Consider the following 19483-nt stretch of genomic DNA (forward strand, 5'->3'; position numbering starts at 1 on the left):
AACTGGCAACCCAAAATTCAAAACACAGTAAAAAAAAAAAAAAAGATGAAATAAATATTTTCAGATAAGCAAAAATGAAGGAAGTTTGCCACCAGAAGACTTAAGTTAAATGAAATTCTCTAGGATGAAGTAGAGACAGGAAGAAAATTATTCCATATCAAAGGACAAAGATACTAAAAGGAGGGAAACGGACTTTGGCCCAGTGGTTAGGGCGTCCGTCTACCACATGGGAGGTCCGCGGTTCAAGCCCCGGGCCTCCTTGACCCGTGTGGAGCTGGCCCACGCACAGTGCTGATGCGCACAAGGAGTGCCGTGCCACAAAGGGGTGTCCCCCGCGTAGGGGAGCCCCCACGCGCAAGGAGTGCACCTGTAAGGAGAGCCGCCCAGCGAGAAGGAGGGAGCAGCCTGCCCAGGAATGGCGCTGCCCACACTTCCCGTGCCGCTGACGACAACAGAAGCGGACAAAGAAACAAGACGCAGCAAAAAGACACAGAAAATAGACAACCGGGGGAGGGGAGGGGAATTAAAGAAATAAAAAATAAATCTTTAAAAAAAAAATACTAAAAGGAAAGAAGAACAAGGAAATCAGAAAATGTGACTAAATCTAAATTAGCATTAATGATATAGACTAAAAATCTTAATAATTTGTGTGGTGTTTTTTTTTTTACGAAATAAATTCAAAATACCCAAGAACAATAACATGTAGGTTGAGAAAGGGGTAAATGGAGTTAAAGTTTTCTAAGGTCTCTGAAATGTCTGGGAGGAGCATAAGATATTCATTACTATTAAATTTTGATAAGTGAGAAATGTATGTTGTAAGCTACAAGATTTTTATTTCTGAATATAAAGACCTATTATAAAGTATAGTAATTAAGACAGTGAGGTAACTAGTGGTACAAGAATAAGTAAAATGACAAGTAGAACAAAATAAAGAGTCCAGATGCAAATGCACATATAGGTCATCACCTGATTAATTACAAAGGCAAGAACTTTTCGATAAATGTGGTGCTGGAGTCCAACCTCCAATCCGTTTAGTTAAAAAGGCGCCTGTGTCTGGCAGAACCGGTGTGAGACCAAGATAGAATCCTTTCCCGCTGTCCTGGTAATCAAGGGTTTTAGCCGGACCTTTGAGTGCACACTGAGATAGTGCAGTGCCAGACAAAATGCACAGACTGTGGCGCTGAAATGGATTAATAAGGAACTCAGTGATTTGGCCAGTGACCCCCTCCCCCCCCAGCACAATGTTCTGCAGGTCCAGTTGGAGATGATATGTTTCATTGGCAAGCCACAATTATGGGACCTAATGACAGCCCATATCGAGGCGGTGTATTCTTTTTGATAATTCATTTTCCTACAGACTACCCCTTCAAACCACCTAAGGTTGCATTTACAACAAGAATTTATCATCCAAATATTAACAGTAATGGCAGCATTTGTCTCGATATTCTAAGATCACAGTGGTCTCCTGCTTTAACTATTTCTAAAGTTCTTTTATCCATTTGTTCACTGCTATGCGATCCAAACCCAGATGACCCCTTAGTGCCAGAGATTGCACGGATTTATAAAACAGACAGAGATAAGTACAACAGAATATCTCAGGAATTGACTCAGAAATATGCCATATGATGCTACCTTAAATTTAGAATAACCTGCATTATAGCTGGAATAAACTTTAAATTACTGTTCCTTTTTTTATTTTCTTATCCAGCCGCTCCCCTATCAGACCTCATCTTTTTTAATTTTATTTTTTTGTTTACCTCCCTCCATTCATTCACATGCTCATCTGAGAAGACTTAAGTTCTTCCAGCTTTGGACAATAACTGCTTTTAGGAAACTGTAAAGTAGTTACAAGAGAACAGTTGCCCAAGATTCAGATTTTTTAAAAAAAAATGAGCATGTGTATTATGTGGCCAATGTCTTCATTCTAACTTGGTTATGAGACTAAAACCATTCCTCACTGCTCTAACATGCTGAAGAAGTCACCTGAGGAGGAGGGAGATGGATATTCATTTGTCACATCAAAGGAAGCAGCATTACTCTATAGCAGGATCCATTCTTTAAGCCTTCCACTGTTAGAGATGTGAGGTTACATGATATATTTTATGCTCATAACCGATGTGGCTGGAGAATTGGTGATTGAATTTATAGCATCAACAGAACAGAAAATGAGATGTATTTTGTGCATGTCAATAAAGGAATGACCTGTTCTTGTTCTACAGAGAATGGAAATTGGAAGTGAAACACCCTTTGTATTCTAAAATAGGGTCTCAAACATTTTGTAATTTTCATTTAAATTGTTAGGAAGCTTGGAGCTCTTAGTTAATCTATCTTCAAATACACTGTTTAATATAGCACTGAATAAATGAAGCAAGTTGTCAATGGATGAGTGATCAACTAATAGCTCTGCTAGTAACTGATTTATTTTTCTTCAATAAAGTTGCATAAATCAAAAAAAAAATGTGGTGCTGGAGCTAATGGATATTCATATTGACCCCTACTTTACACCATATACAAAAATCAATCCAGGTGGATTACAGATCTAAATGTAATTAGATCTGTAAACCATAAAACATTTTAGAAGAAAATAGGAAAATTGGAGTAGAAAAAGATTTATTACATGGGCTAAAAAGTGCTAAACATCAAGGGAAATATTGACTCTGATTAAAATAAGGACCAGAATTTTCAGACATTACTGATGAGAGTAGAAATTGGTTCAACTTCTTGGGAAAACTATTTGGCAGTATCTACTAAAGCTGAACCCTGTGGCCCAGCAATCCCACCCTTATGTGTACACCCAAAAGAAATGCATGCCTATGTTTCCCAAAAGCCATTTACTAGAGTTTTCATAGCAACACTCATTGTATTAATCCCAAACTGGAAACTACCCAAATGTCCATCAACAGTGGAATGGATAAGCAAATATTAGTATATTTGCATAATGGAGCATTACACAGCCATAAAAATAAACAGGCTATAACTACCCACAACAATATTGATGAATCTCACAAGCATAGTGTTGAGCAAAAGAAGCCAGACAAAAAAGAATAAACACATTTTGATCCCACTTATACCATGTACAAAAGCAGGTGAAATTAATCTATGGTTGTTAGAATTTACCTTCTGGTGGGTAATGACTGGAAGTAGGCATAGGAGGGCTTCTTGAGTATTAATGATTTCTGTTCTTAATCTATGAGGTGGTGTGGCAGTTTGATAATACTTATGAACTCCAAAAAGAGATATAGATTATGTTTGTACCATGGACCTCCCATGTGGTAGACAGACGCCCTATCCACACACAGTGCTGATGCACGCGAGGAGTGCCCTGCCACGCAGGGGTGTCCCCCGCGTAGGGGAGCCCCACATGCAAAGAGTGTGCCCCATAAGGAGAGCCACCAAGCGCAAAAGAAAGTATAGCCTGCCCAGGAATGGTGCCGCACACACGGAGAGTTGATGCAGCAAGATGACGCAACAAAAAGAGACACAGATTCCCGTGCCGCTGACAACCATAGATTATGTTTGTAAACTGGTCTGTTCCTCTGGGCATGATACCCTTTGATTGTATTAAATTCAAAGGTTTTCTGTTTACTTGATTAAATTAAGATTAGGGCTTTGATTCAACCATGTCAGTCGGGCATAACCCAGGGTTGTATCCCCACCCCCTTGGTGGACTGTAAAAATGGACACTTAATAAAGGAGAACATAGGAGAAGATACACAGGAAAAGAGTGCTCCATAGACACAGCAGAAGAGAGAACTTGATCCCAGAGAGAGATGAGCCATTCGCCTGATAGTTTGCAGCTGAAAAGACCAGAGCCCTGAGCAGCCAAGAAAGCCTGGAAAGAAATGAGCCCTCCAGTCAACAGCTGAGATGGGAAGAAGCTGGGCCCATGAAGCGTTATGAGAGAGAGGAAGGCTGAGGCCTCACAGACATCCCAGCTATCTTGTTTCAACACATGGCAACAGATCTTGGTGAGAAAAGTAACCTTGAGTTGGGCTCTTTAGGGCCTTGTAAGGGAGGACCCTGGGCCCTGCAAGCTAATCAAAGACTTTTAACTGAAGTGATCTAATCACAAGTGATCTAATCAAAAGTGATCTAATGAAAAGGCCCCTTCCCCAGTGGGTTTAAAGTCACAGGAATGGGTTTGCTTTAAGAACAGGATTTTCTGGGGTCTACAAAAGACTCAAACCAGGACATGTGTCTACAAACCAAGGAACACATGATGCTACCAGAAGATGGAAGAATCAAGGAATGATACTCCCTAGAGATTTCAGAGGGAGCATGGCCCTACTAACACCTTGATTTTGAACTTCTGGCCTATAAAACTGTGAGAGTAAATTTATCTTGTTTTGTTTTTGTTGTTGTTGTTTTTTCTTCCCCTCCCCCCCTTGCCCTGCTGTATTTGCTATCTGTATCCATTCGCTGTGTGATCTTCTGCATCTATTTCTCTTTTTGTCTTCTCGTCTTTTTCCTCTAGGATTCACTGGGATTCGATCCTGGGGACCTCTGCTGTGGAGAGAGGTTCCCTGTCAATTTTGCCACCTCAGTTCCTGGTCTCTACTGTACTTCACCTTGACTCTCCCCTTCATCTCTCTTTTTTTGCATCATCATCTTGCTGCATGACTCACTTGTGTGTGCACTGGCTCACTGTGTGGACACTCACGTGGGTACTTGGCTCACTGAGTGGGCACTTGATTCACTGCATGGGCACCCATGTGGGCCTTCAGCTCTCCACGTGGGCAGTGGCTCAGTGCACAGGCATGCTTTCTCTTCTTTTTCATCAGGAGGCCCCAGGGATCAAAGCCAAGTCCTCCTATATGGTAGGCAGAGGCCACATCTGCTATGCAATTTATGTTACTTTAAGCCACTCGGTTTATGATAATTTGTTACAGCAGCCCTAGAAAACTAATACAGAGGTCTATCAAGGAAGTTGTCTGTGATAAGGGCCCTTTTGAACAGAAACCTGAAAGAAGTCAGGAAATGAGCCACACTGAATCTGGAGGAAGAGAGTTTTAGGCAGGAGATAAAGGCCCTGAAGTGGGAGTATGTAGGAGTGTGCATTGGCCAGCAAGGAATCTGGTATTGCTTGAGGGAAACCGTAGAAAGGATATTGGATCTATTTTGAAAAACATAAGAAATCTATGAAGGGTTTTGAGCCAAGAAGTGGGGCAATCTGACTTATGTTTGGATCATAATCTGGAGCACAAGTGGGCAATAATCCAGGTGAAAGATAATAATGAACTGGACTAGGTGGTGGTAGTAGAGGTGATAAGAAAAGAGACATTTTGAAGGTGAAGCCCACAGAATTTGCTGATGGATTAAATATAGAGCATTAGAGAGAGAAGTCAAAGATGACCCTGAGGTTTTGGGCTTGAGCAATTGGACATTTCCCATTTACTGAGATAGGAAATACTGAAAGTAGAGCAGGTTCAGAAGTGAGCCTGATAAATTTGAGATGCCTAATACATACCCAGAGGTCAAGTATGTGGTTGGAATTAAGAGTCTGAGTGTAGAGAGTCTGGGGCTAGAGATATAAATTTGGGAGTTAGCAACATGCATATAGAGAGCTGGAAGTGTTTACAAGGGCATGACTAAAAACTGGCTAGGGAGTACATGATGAATTAAGGTGGGTGAAGAGGTGACATGGCATTGGTACAAATGTGTACAAAAATAAGATCAAGAAAAATTAAGTAATTTGACTTAATTTGCATTAGCCAGCAAGGAATCTGGTATTGCTTGAGGGAAACCATAGAAAGGATATTGGATCTATTTTGAAAAACATAGTAATCTGTGATACAGCTGGGATTTGAATATAGATTTTTCTGACTTTGAGCTCAAGTTCTTTACCATTACACTCTGAGGGCTGAAGATCTGAGCACAGTCCATTACTGAGTAAAAAAAGAGTTACAATTCCAAAAGAATCTACAGCATAACCCCAATTATAGAAAAGCACACATGAAAGGACTCAAAATCTAAAAAGTAACCCACTGTTATCCCTGTAATGGAGGAAATTTTAGTTATACAATATTGTATTGTGTCCTGAATTGTCCAGGCTCTGCATATTGCTTTTTTCTTCTTCTTATTTCTCCCCCCTCCTTCCCCCTCCATTGTCTGCTTTCTATGTCCATTGGCTGTGTGTTCTTCTGTGTCTGTTGTATTCTCATTTGGCATCTCCAGGAACCCATCCTGGGACCTTCCGGAGTGGGAGAGAGGCGAGCACTCTCTTGTTCCACCTCAAGTCCCTAGTTCACTCTCTCTTCTCTGTGTCTCTCTTGTTGCATCAGCTTGCTGCATCAACTCTCCGTGTGAGTGGCACAACTCCTGGGCAGGATGCACTACTGCACGGAGCAGCACTCCTTGTGCACGGCAGCACTCCACGTGGACCAGCTTGCCACATGGGCCAGGAGGCCCTGGGTATTGAACCCTGGACCTCCTATATGGTAGGCGGAAGCTCTATCCATTGAGCCACATCTGCTTCCCTTGAGCCACATCTGCTTCCCCATTTTTTATATTTTAAGAAAATTAAAACAGAGAGAGAAAGCACATTAATCCAATGAGATTGGGAGAGTAGTGTAATTCTGAAATTTATCTAGAAATTTAAGTAGGTATGATATAGTTAAGAAACGTTTAGAAAAATAAAGAGATGAAACTAACGTATTTTTGGAATCTATTATATAAAATGTCTATCATAAAAAACATGGCTCATTTGAGAATTTAAAGACACAGATGAACATAATACAGAGCTCAGCCTCCCATTTCAGCTGTGTAACCCAGTAGTTAAGACAGACCATGGTTCCCATCCATTTCTTTGATTGATTAGCTGTGTGACTTTAGGCATATCATTTAACCTCTCAGATCTTCCTTCATTTATAAAATGGGAGATAATACTAATTCCCACTTTATAGAGATGGTATAGTGCTAACTAAGGTCATCTATGCAGATATACAGTGTGTTTGGCAATTAGTTGAGAAAGGCTGACTATACAGTGAGTGACATTTGGATAACTAACTAGAAATTGGGAAAGCAGAAATATTTACTCAACTGCATCGTACATAAGCACACACACTCAAAATACAGAAAAAAAACCTTGTCAGATGATAAAAGTCACCAAAGTCACAGAAATAAATTGTCTTTGGTGTGGAGTGAAATACAAAAAAAGGTAAAAGTGGAATCACATACACATACAAATAAAACTGTTAGAAATTTAAGATGAGCATGTATCTGAGGGAAATTTTTCTATATGAATCCCAGACACTTCGTTTAATTATCCCATTTTTAAAATATGGAAATTCAGTCTCTCTTTTGACCTCCCCATGCTGGAGGCCCTATTCTCTGAACCCTTTGTCTGTCTTTTTTCATTTATTCCCTTATTTTGGTGGAGCACATGCTCCTGTAGCTTACTAAAACAGATTGCATGGAAGGTAAATTTTGACATCTGGCATATGTGGAAAATGTCATTTTACCCTTACATTTGATTGTTAGTTGGCTTGGCATAGAGCCTTAGGCTGAAAATAATTTTTCTCAGGTATTTAAAGACATTGCTTGATTACTGCTGTGAAAAGTCTAAGGTTTTTACGATTCGCATATAGGTTATTGGCAGATAATTTACAAAAGCTTTTAGTTTGGTATTTCATAATGATGTTTCTTGGTATGGGCCCTTTTTGGAAGTAGATTTCCTTGGTTCTAATCCCAGTTCTGCCATTTACTACCAGAATGTCCTTATTTACTTAACCTGTGCCTCTAGTTCCTCATCTGTAAAATGGAAATAATAACAGAATCCACTTCAGAGAATTGTTGAATTAAATGGGTTAGTATATATAAAGTACTTAGAACAGTGCCTGGCCCATTATAAGTACACGATAATTATTAGCTGTGATAAATATTTACTCTCCTGGACACACAGGGAAACCTTTAATTTGAAGAATTATGCCCTTCAATTCTGAGGAATTGTTGTGTGTATGTATATGTGTGTTTTAATTTCATACCTTTCATTTCCTTTTTCCTTTTTGGAGATTGGAAGCTCAGTCTGCATGTGCATGGTGTTCGGGTCATTGAGCTTGATTCTTTTCACCAGGGTGCTCTGTAAGTGCACAGATGGGGCCATCTGGTTTCTCCCAGAGATGACACCTCCAATCTCCTGCTGCAGTTGGAGTTGGGGGGTGAAAGCCTTTCACTGTTAAAGGATCTGAGGCTCCCACAGTTCAGCATGCAGCCTTACATTAATCCTCATTTCAATCCTCCACTCTGCCTGGTGTCCCTGATTCTAGAGCACCCCTGTTCCACCTTCTCCAGAGAATAACTCTCTGGCCTCCGTAGGGGTGAAGGTAGATGGTAAAAGGATGGAGGAAGGCATAAGAGGGCAGAATGTGTGAACAGCAGCCTGCTGCGTGGGGTAGTGAGAGAACCGATCTAAAGAATTTCAGTTAATCCCTATTTTCAGCCCTCTTCTTCCAAGATGCCCAGTGTCTCCAAGGCTCAGCTTTCCCAGGGATCTTCTCTAGCCCATGTACCTTTCTGCAAGCTCTGCTAAATCAGCCACCATTCCTTTATTATCCTTTTTTTTTTTTATATATTTCAGGTCTCTGGCTTTATCCACCCCCAATTGTTTTTTGTTCTCCCCCATTTAAAAAATAAACTCATGTTTACTAAACAAAAGTAAGACAAAGGTAAATTCATTAATCAGCCATATTTACTGCATTTTTAGCAAATGAACTTTAAAAATACCCGTAACTTAAAATTATGTCATCTATGATTCTCAGTTCTTAGAAGTCTAAAATCTTAGTATATTCTCAAAGAAAAAAAAAAGGAAAACATAAAAATAGTTTTTTTCGTCTATAAAATGCAAGTAGGAAAGTGTAGGGATCATATTTATTACCGTCATGGTTACACAGTTCAATTAAAACCAATACATTTAAATAAATATTTAAGTCCCTACTGTGTGCCAGGCACTGTTCTAGGCACTTGTGATACAGCGGTGAACAAAACAAAGACCCCTGCCCTCATGGAGCTTACATTCTAGTAAGGAGAGAAATAGTAAACAATAAGTATAATAAATATGTAAAGTATCTATTAAGCTAGAAAGTACTTGATTTTGAAAATGAAAAAGCAGAGCAGCTTAGGGGGGCTGGGAATGCTGGAATTGGCAGGTAGGAACAGGTTGCAAGAGTAAATAGCATGGTCAGGATAGGCTTCGGTGACAAGGCAACGTCTGAGCAAAGGCAAGACAGTAAGGGTACAGGATATCAAGGGCCCAAGGCAGGAGAGAGGCTGGGGCTCAGGAGAGATGTCTGGGCTGAAGACATGAAGTTGATACTTGTTAGCTTAGAGATGGTATTTTAAGCCATAAACTGGATGAGATCCAGAGGCAGCGAGTGTAGACAAAGAAAACTAACAGTCATCTCTTTCATAGAAAGAAGCAATTAGAGAAAAACTATTGGGAAATCTAAGACCAAAGCAACACGGTAGAACAAATGTAAGAAACTGTGTGCATCCCCAATCTGGCCTTCTGCCTATCAGTCACAGAGTCTTAAGAAGTCAGAAAGGCCAATAAAAAAGTAAATGTAGTAATAGACAAATCTAGATACTGGTATATATTCTGGATTTACAGTTTTACTTTCTTTTCACTTAAAAGGCTCAGACAATTGGACTTTTTTTTGATCTGCCACATAAGCAGTATGAAGTCGAATTTAAGTACAATTATGAAGGATGCAATGTCTATTTCATTTAGTAAAGTAAGTACTAAGTCAATTCTTCCACTTTCTCTCCCATACTTCTGTCTCAAAGTGGCACCTGCAATCACCTTCTTCCAGTCTCCTGACCCTCTTCAGTGGGCCCCTTGTTCTAGGGGCTATCTTAAAGATCCTCTCACTCAGCAGGACAACCATTTTCAAATCTAATACTATATATGCTTGGCAAAAGGAAAGTTATAAAACAAAATTAAAATGGCAGCCACCAACTTCAATGTATCTTTTCCTCCAAAGGCATCAATATGTATGGAATTATGGTTTTTAGGCTCAGTAATGGCATTGTGGCTATGTTATTAAAAAAGGACTTACATTCCAGTAATATATCCCTAAGTATTATGAAAAAAAAAATCTTTTACAAATGTCTCCATAAATAGTTCCTAAGTTTCTACGACACCATTGAAAATGTGGGGTCTTTATTTCAAGAGATAGTGTAAGAATTCTTAAGTAAAACATGGCATAAATATACCAACATACTAATTCAACATTAGATGATTATCCTGTTGCCATTATTAATCATTTTACCTACTCAGTGGCTAGGGTAGCAAACTATAACCCTTGGGCCAAAAGTGGCCTGCCACTGGTTTTTGGAAGTAAAGCTCTATAGGATCATGACCACACCCATTTCTTTGTCAGTAGCTCTCAACTGGGACACTTTGTCACCAGGGAAACTGGAAATATCTGGAGATATTTTTGGTTGTCACAACTGGGGTGTGTGAGTTAATGGCATCTAGTGGGTAGGGGCCAGGGATGTTGCTGAACATCCTCCAATGCACAAGGCAGTTGCCCACAACAAAGCATTGTTGGGCCCAATATGCCAATAGTACCAAGGATGAAATGCCCTAGTTTATGTATTGTCTTTGGTTGCTTTCATGCTACAGTGGCAGAGTTGAGTAGTTGAGACAGAGATCTTACAGCCCACAAAGCCTAATGTATTTACTATCTGGCCTTTTACACAAAAAGTTTGCGAACTCTTGCTCTATAAGAAACCATAAAATATAAACAAGTATCTCATACAGATTATCAATTCTAGAAAACTCCCTTTAACATTTCTTCTAGAAATGAGTTAGCCAACATAATTTTTATTTATATCTTTTCAAGTTACATAATGGGCTACTATAAAATGTTCTACTATATTTTATTCTGGTTCATTTAAACTCAAAAACCTATCCACAGATCACTGGCCATACATAATGAAGTTTTCACTGGCCCATAGTAAAATGAGAAAAGTAAAGACAAATTTGGGAATTTTCATAAAGCTGATTTAATTCCATGTAAAGAGCTGTTCTGAATACTGATTATATCCTTCCTACATTTTAAATATTAAAATGTCCATTCTTTCCTGAAACAATGCTGATAATAGGTGGCATTTACTTAATGTGACAAATTAATGGGAACATTGTTTTAAAAAATAGTATTGGTTCTCGAAATCCAAGTCAGGGAAACATTAATTTAGAGGCTTTTGCTCCAATGGGGATTTTTGATGTTGAATATATTTTCATATATCATTGCTGAAGGTGTTTCTTAAATGTGTTTTGCAATGTCTAATAAGTGATGAACTACAGCTGAAGGCTTTTCCACATTCATTACAATCATAAGGTTTTTCTCCAGTATGAATCCTCTGATGTTTAGCAAAGGATGAATCATGTCTAAAGGCTTTCCCACAATGACTGCATTCATAAGGTTTCACTCCAGTATGGACTCTCTGATGGATAGAAAGGTGTATTCTCTGGCTAAAGGCTTTCCCACATTCCTTACATTTATATGGTCTTTCCCCAGTATGAGTTCTCTGGTGTTGTGTTAGGTATGTACTGTGGCTGAACGTTTTACTGCAAACATTACAAATATAGGGTTTCACACCAGAATGAATAATCTCGTGTTGTCTAAGGTGTCTAATCTGGAAAAACGCTTTTCCACAATCTTTGCATGTAAAGGGTTTCTCTCTAACATGAGTTCTCAGATGCTGGATCAGTCCAATGCTCTGGCTGAAGGCTTTCTCACATACACCACATTCATATGGCTTCTCCCCAGTATGAATTCTAAGATGCTGAGTAAGAGACGAAGGATGTCTGAATGTTTTGCCACATTCCTTACATTCATACGGCTTCTCACCAGTATGGATTCTCTGATGTGGAATAAGGGATGAGCTTTGGCTAAAAGCTTTTCCACATTCCTTACATCTGAAAGGTTTCTCCCCAGTATGAATTCTCATGTGTTCAGTTAGGTGAATCAGCTGTTTGAAGATTTTTTCACAAATATTACATTCAAAGGTTTTCATTTTTGCATAACTCCTTGAATGATTAAGCAAATCTAATTTGCATTTGCTTTTCTTTCCAAGGGTGTCATAATTATGACCTCTTTTTCTTGGGGGACCAATTGGTCCTAGAATAACTTTTGAGTTGTCATTAATACTTTTCTTAAATCTGTTAGATTCTTGGTCTCTTTCCGGAGTGAGGGTTTTCTTGTGGTTCAAGGAGATTTGCCCTTTGCCCATTCCATGGCTTTCTAAGTTATCAGCTTTGGAGCCTTCTTCCAACGTAGAGTACAATGTGCTTCCTCTTGTGGACCTTTCCATTATCAGGCCATGGTGTAATTCTTCCCATGAAATATCATTCTTTAAGGCTGACTCTTGGGTTTCTGTTTTACTCACCAAATCTGAAAGAAATAAAAAATAAAGATAATCCATCTTCACTGCATTTTTTAAAAGAATAGTAGGAATGGAATTAAAAATAGCATATTCTAGGTACAGGAGGCTTGGACAGTCTTCAAATGTTACCCTGCATCAGAGAGCTAATATAAAAGGAAATGAAGAAGTGGTCAGGGGAAGGAAGCTATTAAAAGTATGTGAGAAAATAATACAAAAATAACAACAAAAGAAGTATGTGAGGTGACTTTAAGAAACTGGGAGAAACCCATCCATGTGAACTTCAAGGAGGAGAGACTAAAAAGAGGGTATCATTATAAGGACAAAAATGAAGAGACAGCATTAAGATGGAATTCTAGCACCACATCATTTCAAGCTCACATCATTTCAAGCTCACATTTCTATGACAAAATTTTTATTTCAAATACTTTTTGGGAAAAAAAACAAACAAAATATTAAAATATTAAACACTTAAAAAGGAAAGCCTCTCCCAATCTCATTCCCATTCCATCCAGTCTTTCAAGATTTTGGGGGAAGTGGATGTTGCTCAACTGATTGAGCTCCCATCTACCACAGGTCTGTGGTTTGGTTCCTGGTACCTCAACAGAGACAAAGGGCAGAAGTAGATCTAGCAAGTATTTTCAAAGAACCACATGATTAAGGAAAAGTTGAGAGCAGAAAAGATGATATATTCTTGCTGATGCCATATTTCTAGTCTTAGGACTTAAAAGAACAGGGAATTTGGGGTAGAAGATGGTTTCCATTTTTGGTTTAAAGTGATATTATGGGAAACGGACTTTGGCCCAGTGGTTAGGGCGTCCATCTACCATATGGGAGGTCCGCGGTTCAAACCCCGGGCCTTCTTGACCTGTGTGGAGCTGGCCATGCGCAGTGCTGATGCGCGCAAGGAGTGCCGTGCCACGCAAGGGTGTCCCCCCGTGCAAGGAGTGCGCCCCTGAGGAAAGCCGCCCAGCGTGAAAAGAAAGAGCAGCCTGCCCAGGAATGGCGCCGCCCACACTTCCTGTGCCGCTGACAACAACAGAAGCGGACAAAGAAACAAGACGCAGCAAATAGACACCAAGAACAGACAACCAGGGGAGGGGGGAAAAATAAATAAATAAATAAATCTTTAAAAAAATAATAAAATAAAATAAAGTGATATTAGCACATCTATTAGAGAGGTCCTAAATGCTAGAGGATTTCTGGGAGTAGAGTTTGCATGGGTGTATAAGATTAAGATGAATATACAGAGAATACAGACATCAAAGGGATAGTTGAAACCATCATAGTGCAAATTTGTGGAAGCTTGTACAGAAATAGAATAGTAGTGTAAAAACCAGAATCTCATCAAGAATTGTGGCAAAGACTGCTGACTGTCCACTAAAATCTGTTTTCTCCATTTTAGGACACGTAATTATATTTCACAGATTATATTTCTCTCTCTTCCTTGAATTTGGTTCATCAATATGGCAAAGGTCTCCCCTGTTAAGGGAATAAGAGTGAAAGTGATATTAATCATGTCATTCCTGGCCCACAGAAACCTCCCAAATGAGTACATTTGTGCTCTACTTTTGGCTAATGCAGATGATAAAGAGGCCCTAAGGGAAGGTAGAGTCATGAGGAAGCAATCTGGGTTTCTGAATCACCAGATGGAGAATAACTTGTCCACTGTCCTGAACAATTACCCAATATGAGTGAGAAATAAATTCCTATTCTGTTTGAATTTTGGAATCTGTCTGTTACCGGAGTTTAGCTTACCCCAATGAAGGCAGAAATTACACAGAATTAAAGAGGACATTATGAGAAGCACTGAGAAAGCAAAAGAAAGAAGAGACCTTGGGGGCTTTTAATGTTGGGAGTTTTGATGTTGGAGTTTGATGCTGAAGACTTAAACTGGAGCCCTGAGAAGTCAGCACACAGAGGAAAAAGAAGCCAGACCCAGGAATGAAGGAACCTGGAAACCAGTGTAAAGTAAGCCCCAGGAACGCAGGAACCCAGGAAGCCTGAACACTTGCAGATTTTGGCAGCCATCTTGCTCCAAATAGACTTTGGTGGGGGAAGTAACTTATGCCTTATGGCCTGGTATCTGTAAGCTCCTACCCCAAATAAATACCCTTTATAAAAACCAAAAAGAAAAAAGAAAAGAAAAGAAAGAAGAGACCTCAACTATTAAACTAGACAGTAAAGGAAAGAATCCTAAGAAAGTGGTGAGGTCTACATAATTTAATGCTGCCATCTAGAACAGCATCATAAAGACACAAACTTTGGAGACAGAATGATTGGAATTCAAATACAGATTCCACCAAGTAGTAGCTATGTGACCTTATGCAAATTTCTCTGAGCCTTCTTTTCCTCATTTGTAAAATGGATTAATGTAGACACAGATCTCATACAGAGGCCAGCTTTTTAAATAGCTGTCATTATTACTATTCTTAGAAATTGAAAAATGAGGAACAGGTATAGGTCAGTGGCTGAATGCCTCCTTTGCATGTATGAGGTCCCAGGTTCAATCCCCAGTACCTCCTTAAAAAAAAGACTGTTAAAAGCTATTTGATAAGAAGGAATTTTCTGGTGATTTCTCAAAGTGTCATAAATTATCTGACACAAAAAGTTAAATTATACCAGTTACAAAGAGAATCAAATTTGAAGCTGTGATCACAGAATAATATTTAGAAAAAAATTAAAAGTAGAATGGTTGAAAGAAAGTGAAATCTGCTAAAATAATATGAGAATCTAGGGAAGGGTACTATATTTAATGAGGAGAGAGCCCTGAATATCTGAATACACAGGGTAAAGAAACTATGATCAGGGCAAAGCTTAGAAGGCTAACTCTTATGAAAATCAGGTCAGGAGAAATGGTGAAGAAGATTAACACTAATGAGAAAGGCAATTCTTTTCCTCTGACTCTAGAGAAATTAATGAGAAGATCCAAATGCAGGAAAGGGGTAACAGAGGTAGTGAAATCAGTTCCTTGTGTGTCCCATCCAGATGGCTATGACCCCCACAGCTTGGGAAGGCTTTGAAGGGAACTCTCTGGCAAATATCACAAAGGTCTCCATCTGCCTTGCTCTTACCTGAACTTGGACCTCCTAAAATTTCTCTCTCGGTTAGCCATGGTTCTTCTCCTTTCTCCAACTGGGAAATCACACCAGGTTTGGAAAGCTGATATCCTACTCATGGAGAAAAAAGATTGTACATGCTGAAGTCAAAGAGCCATCTTAAGAATTTAAAAATAGCCTTTGGTATCCAGGCCCTCTGAAGGATAAAGTAGAAAGAGTAAGGTAGCAAAGACCACAGCAATCCTGACTTGGTGTTCAAAAGGAACTGGAAATCTCTCAACACAGAATCCAAAACCCAAGCACAACACTAATTTAGAAATCAAGATTTTCTTCTGTTAGGTAGGTTCTAGGTACAAGAGGAATCCATCCTTACCCACTGAGATCAAATTCTCATAGTTCTCCAGCATCACCTCCCGGTACAGATCCTGGTAAGCAGGGGTCAGCTGCCCCCACTCCTCCTGGGTGAAGTCCACAGATATGTCTTCAAAGGTTAATAAATCCTAGAACATCAAATACGTTTCTTTCAGCAAAGCTCAAGAAGTTGTTCTGATCCTGTCTAGTTTCTGAGAGATTCTAGTCAAGTTCTCCTGGATACCCCCTCGATAATTATTTAGCTAATTCTCTACTGGACATTATAAAACAATGCATAGAACACATAAATTGCCTTTTGCAATTTACAATTTGGCTGAAGGAAAAATACTCATGAAATATTAAAGAAGGTCAAAGGACAATGCACACTAATTTCGATGAAGGACAATAAATGAGAAATATTTGAGAAAGGGGGAGTTTAAAAGAAGCTAAGGCCAAAAGAGAAGACAGGGACACTTTTTGGGCTGAAAAAATTGGTTAAAATTAAAATATTTTAAAATAAGTTGGGTATTTTTGTTAATGAGAAAAGAGAGAAGATGAAGTTTTAGAAGGAGCATGAATTCTGTCTATTAAAGACAATCCTTTGACTAGAGCAGACACTCGGTGTTGTGAAGAACAATGAGAGCCTTTTATGTGTGAGCTATTCAAATTAAATAACCATTTGATAGCTATTAAAAAAAAATACTCCCAATGCAGAGACACATTAGCTGCTGGGAATTTTGTGAAGGGTAAATGCCAGAATAACAAGAAATAAATTCTTTAAGTTTAAAGACCATTTTAATGCTTTCTATGTATTATAAATACATAAATACATAAATGCATTTCAGGCCCATTAAACTAATATTAGCATCCACATTCACTGATGAGGACACTGAGGAGGGTTAAAGACATGGGATTAAATCCTATAACATGTGATCTTGGAAGCCAAGATCACTCCACTTTAAAAATCTTCTGCTCTCTAATAATATCACCCTCTAAATAGGTTTTCTATGACTGCTCTATAATTTTTCTTTGTTTCTCCTACGTTTCTGGGGTTTGGTCATGGTAGAGCTTTGCCAGTTGCCAGTGCCACCAGTTATCTGATTAGCTCATTTATGACACACAACACACTGTTAAACTGCTCTTAGAAGTTTTCCTTCCCTTTCGGCTCAGCCTATTTAGTTTGTACCCTTTATGACCTGACGGTGTCTTCTCTATTCATTTATCTTTTAAGCTACACTTTGAGTTTTATTCCAGAACTCAAACAAAAGTTCTCTCTTAAAGGTCATTAAAAAGTGCATACATCTCCACAAATATCAGAACCTGATTCTGTTCATCTTAAAGTGTTGCTTAAAATATCTTTTCCCAGAAGATATCTGTGAGCCTTTAAGGGCTAGGATGACATGACACACTTTCATCATACACCTCTTGATTTCAAAGTCGCAATACCAGCACAATTTTTAAATGTGTAGGATAAATGGCTAGAGGATAGCTAGAAACAAAACAGTTGCTGAGAGAGGTAACTACTGGAGGGCAAACTACCTGTGAAGTCAACCAATGTGGCCTGATTTTCTAAGGAAAAACAGACTAAGAAAATGCAATCCAGCTGGATTGTGGGAACATGGCCGACAGGTTAGGCAGATAAGGCTCAGCTCTCACTAAATCAACGGAGAAAATGCCAGGGGCTGCACTGGGGACCTACACTGGGGGACATCAAACCAGGATTCTGCTTCACAACTCCCAGGAGAGCGAGGGTCAGAGAGATGAAGAAGCCAAAACAGCTAATTGACAACTAACGAGGTGATGATGGACAACTACCATACCAAGGAACCGAGAGTCTACAACTGCAAACAAGAGAGTCACATCCATCTGCCCCATGGAATCACAGCCCCCTCTCAATTAGAGGTGGAATGGACATCACCATCCCAGAATCCTCAGGACTGGGGAATGAACTATGGACTAAAGTAGACTTACTGGTATTCTACTATAGACTTATTGTGAGTCTAGCAATGGAAGAACTTATATCATTGATGTGGAGGCAGTGGCCACCAGGGGTTCTAGGGGCAGGGATAGGGAAAAAACAGGTGTAATGTGGGGGCATTTTTGGGATGTGGGAATTGTCCTGAATGGCACTGCAGTGACAGATGCAGGCCATTATATATCTTGCCATAACCTACAGAATTGGGTGGGAGAGAGTGTAAATGACAATGTAAACTTTAATCCATGTTTAGTGGCAATGCTCCAAAATGTGTTCATCAATTGCAATGAATGTGTGGGAAAATGTGGAAGATGTGGGGAGCGGGGCATATTGGAATCCCCTATATTTTTTATGTGACATTTATGTAATCTAAGTATATATGAAATAAAAGAAGGGAAACGGACTTTGGCCCAGTGGTTAGGGCGTCCGTCTACCACATGGGAGGCCCGCGGTTCAAGCCCCGGGCCTCCTTGACCCGTGTGGAGCTGGCCCATGCACAGTGCTGATGCGCGCAAGGAGTGCCATGCCGCACAGGGGTGTCCCCCGCGTAGGGGAGCCCCACGCGCAAGGAGTGCACCCATAAGGAGAGCCGCCCAGCGCGAAGGAGGGAGCAGCCTGCCCAGGAATGGCGCCGCCCACACTTCCCATGCCGCTGACGACAACAGAAGCGGACAAAGAAACAAGACGCAGCAAAAAGACACAGAAAACAGACAACCGGGGGAGGGGAGGGGAATTAAATAAATAAAAATAAATCTTTAAAAAAATAAAAATAAAAGAAATAAAAGAAAATCCAATCCAGGAAGCAGAGTCAAAGAGAATCAAAGTCCAGAGCTCTTAAAACCTGAGACACAATTTCAAGAAAGTGACAGAAAATGCCAGCCCACCTGGTATGCTGCTGTTGGGAGCCCAGGAGTAACTTCCACCTTGAAACTTTCTCCCTGCGTCTCATCAGCATCCTGGGACAGCAATGCTGGGGAAGGATAAGAAACATGAGGTTTCATCTTCCAAACTCCCCAAGGAGAAAAACTGCCTGCTGACCCACACACTCAATGTGGCTCCTCTCCTAACTTATCCAATGAATGCGGCTTCCCTAACGCACCCACAAAGAGAGCTACTTAGAAGGACTGAAGAGCAATCTAAAGCCTCCTTAATGAGAAGGACCTGAAATGTAATGCTTTGGGCATCACTAATTCCCAGTGACCAATTCTGGTCCAAAAGCATAAATCTACCACTCCAGTCCTTTGTTCAAACCTTGAAGGCTCCCCACTGACAAGAAAGAAAAGTCCAGGTGCCAGACTTGGCCCAGTGGTTAGGGTGTCCGTCTACCACATGAGAGGTCCATGGTTCAAACCCCGGGCTTCCTTGACCCGTATGGAGCTGGCCCATGCACAGTGCTGATACGCGCAGGGAATGCCCTGCCACGCGGGGTGTCCCCCACGTAGGGGAGCCCCACGCACAAGGAGTGCGCCCCGTAAGGAAAGCCGCCCAGCGCGAAAGAAAGTGCAGCCTGCCCAGCAATGGTGCCGCACACATGGAGAGCTGACACAACAAGATGACGCAACAAAAAAAGAAACACAGATTCCCGTGCCACTGACAACAACAGAAGCAGACAAAGAATATGCAGCAAATAGATACAGAGAACATACAACTGGGGTGGGGGGAGGGGAAGGGGAGAGAAATAAATAAATAAATAAATCTTTGAAAAAAAAAGAAG

At 40.1% G+C, this 19483-nt stretch overlaps 1 protein-coding gene across 1 annotated transcript in view; it reads right to left on the reverse strand.

Moving 5' to 3' along the window:
- LOC101434942 (zinc finger protein 69 homolog) overlaps positions 1–19483 on the reverse strand; it is a 78701-nt gene that overhangs the window by 56131 nt on the left and 3087 nt on the right. Inside the window, exons 3-6 of the mRNA XM_012522261.4 lie at positions 18654–18739; positions 15817–15943; positions 15459–15554; positions 11283–12395 (exon numbers count right to left, since the gene is read on the reverse strand). Coding sequence (XP_012377715.2) covers positions 11283–12395; positions 15459–15554; positions 15817–15943; positions 18654–18739 — 1422 coding nt within the window. The remainder of the gene's footprint in view (positions 1–11282; positions 12396–15458; positions 15555–15816; positions 15944–18653; positions 18740–19483) is intronic.

This window comes from Dasypus novemcinctus, chromosome 9, assembly GCF_030445035.2.
Source record: "Dasypus novemcinctus isolate mDasNov1 chromosome 9, mDasNov1.1.hap2, whole genome shotgun sequence".
In the NCBI taxonomy this organism is placed as follows: Eukaryota; Metazoa; Chordata; class Mammalia; order Cingulata; family Dasypodidae; genus Dasypus; species Dasypus novemcinctus.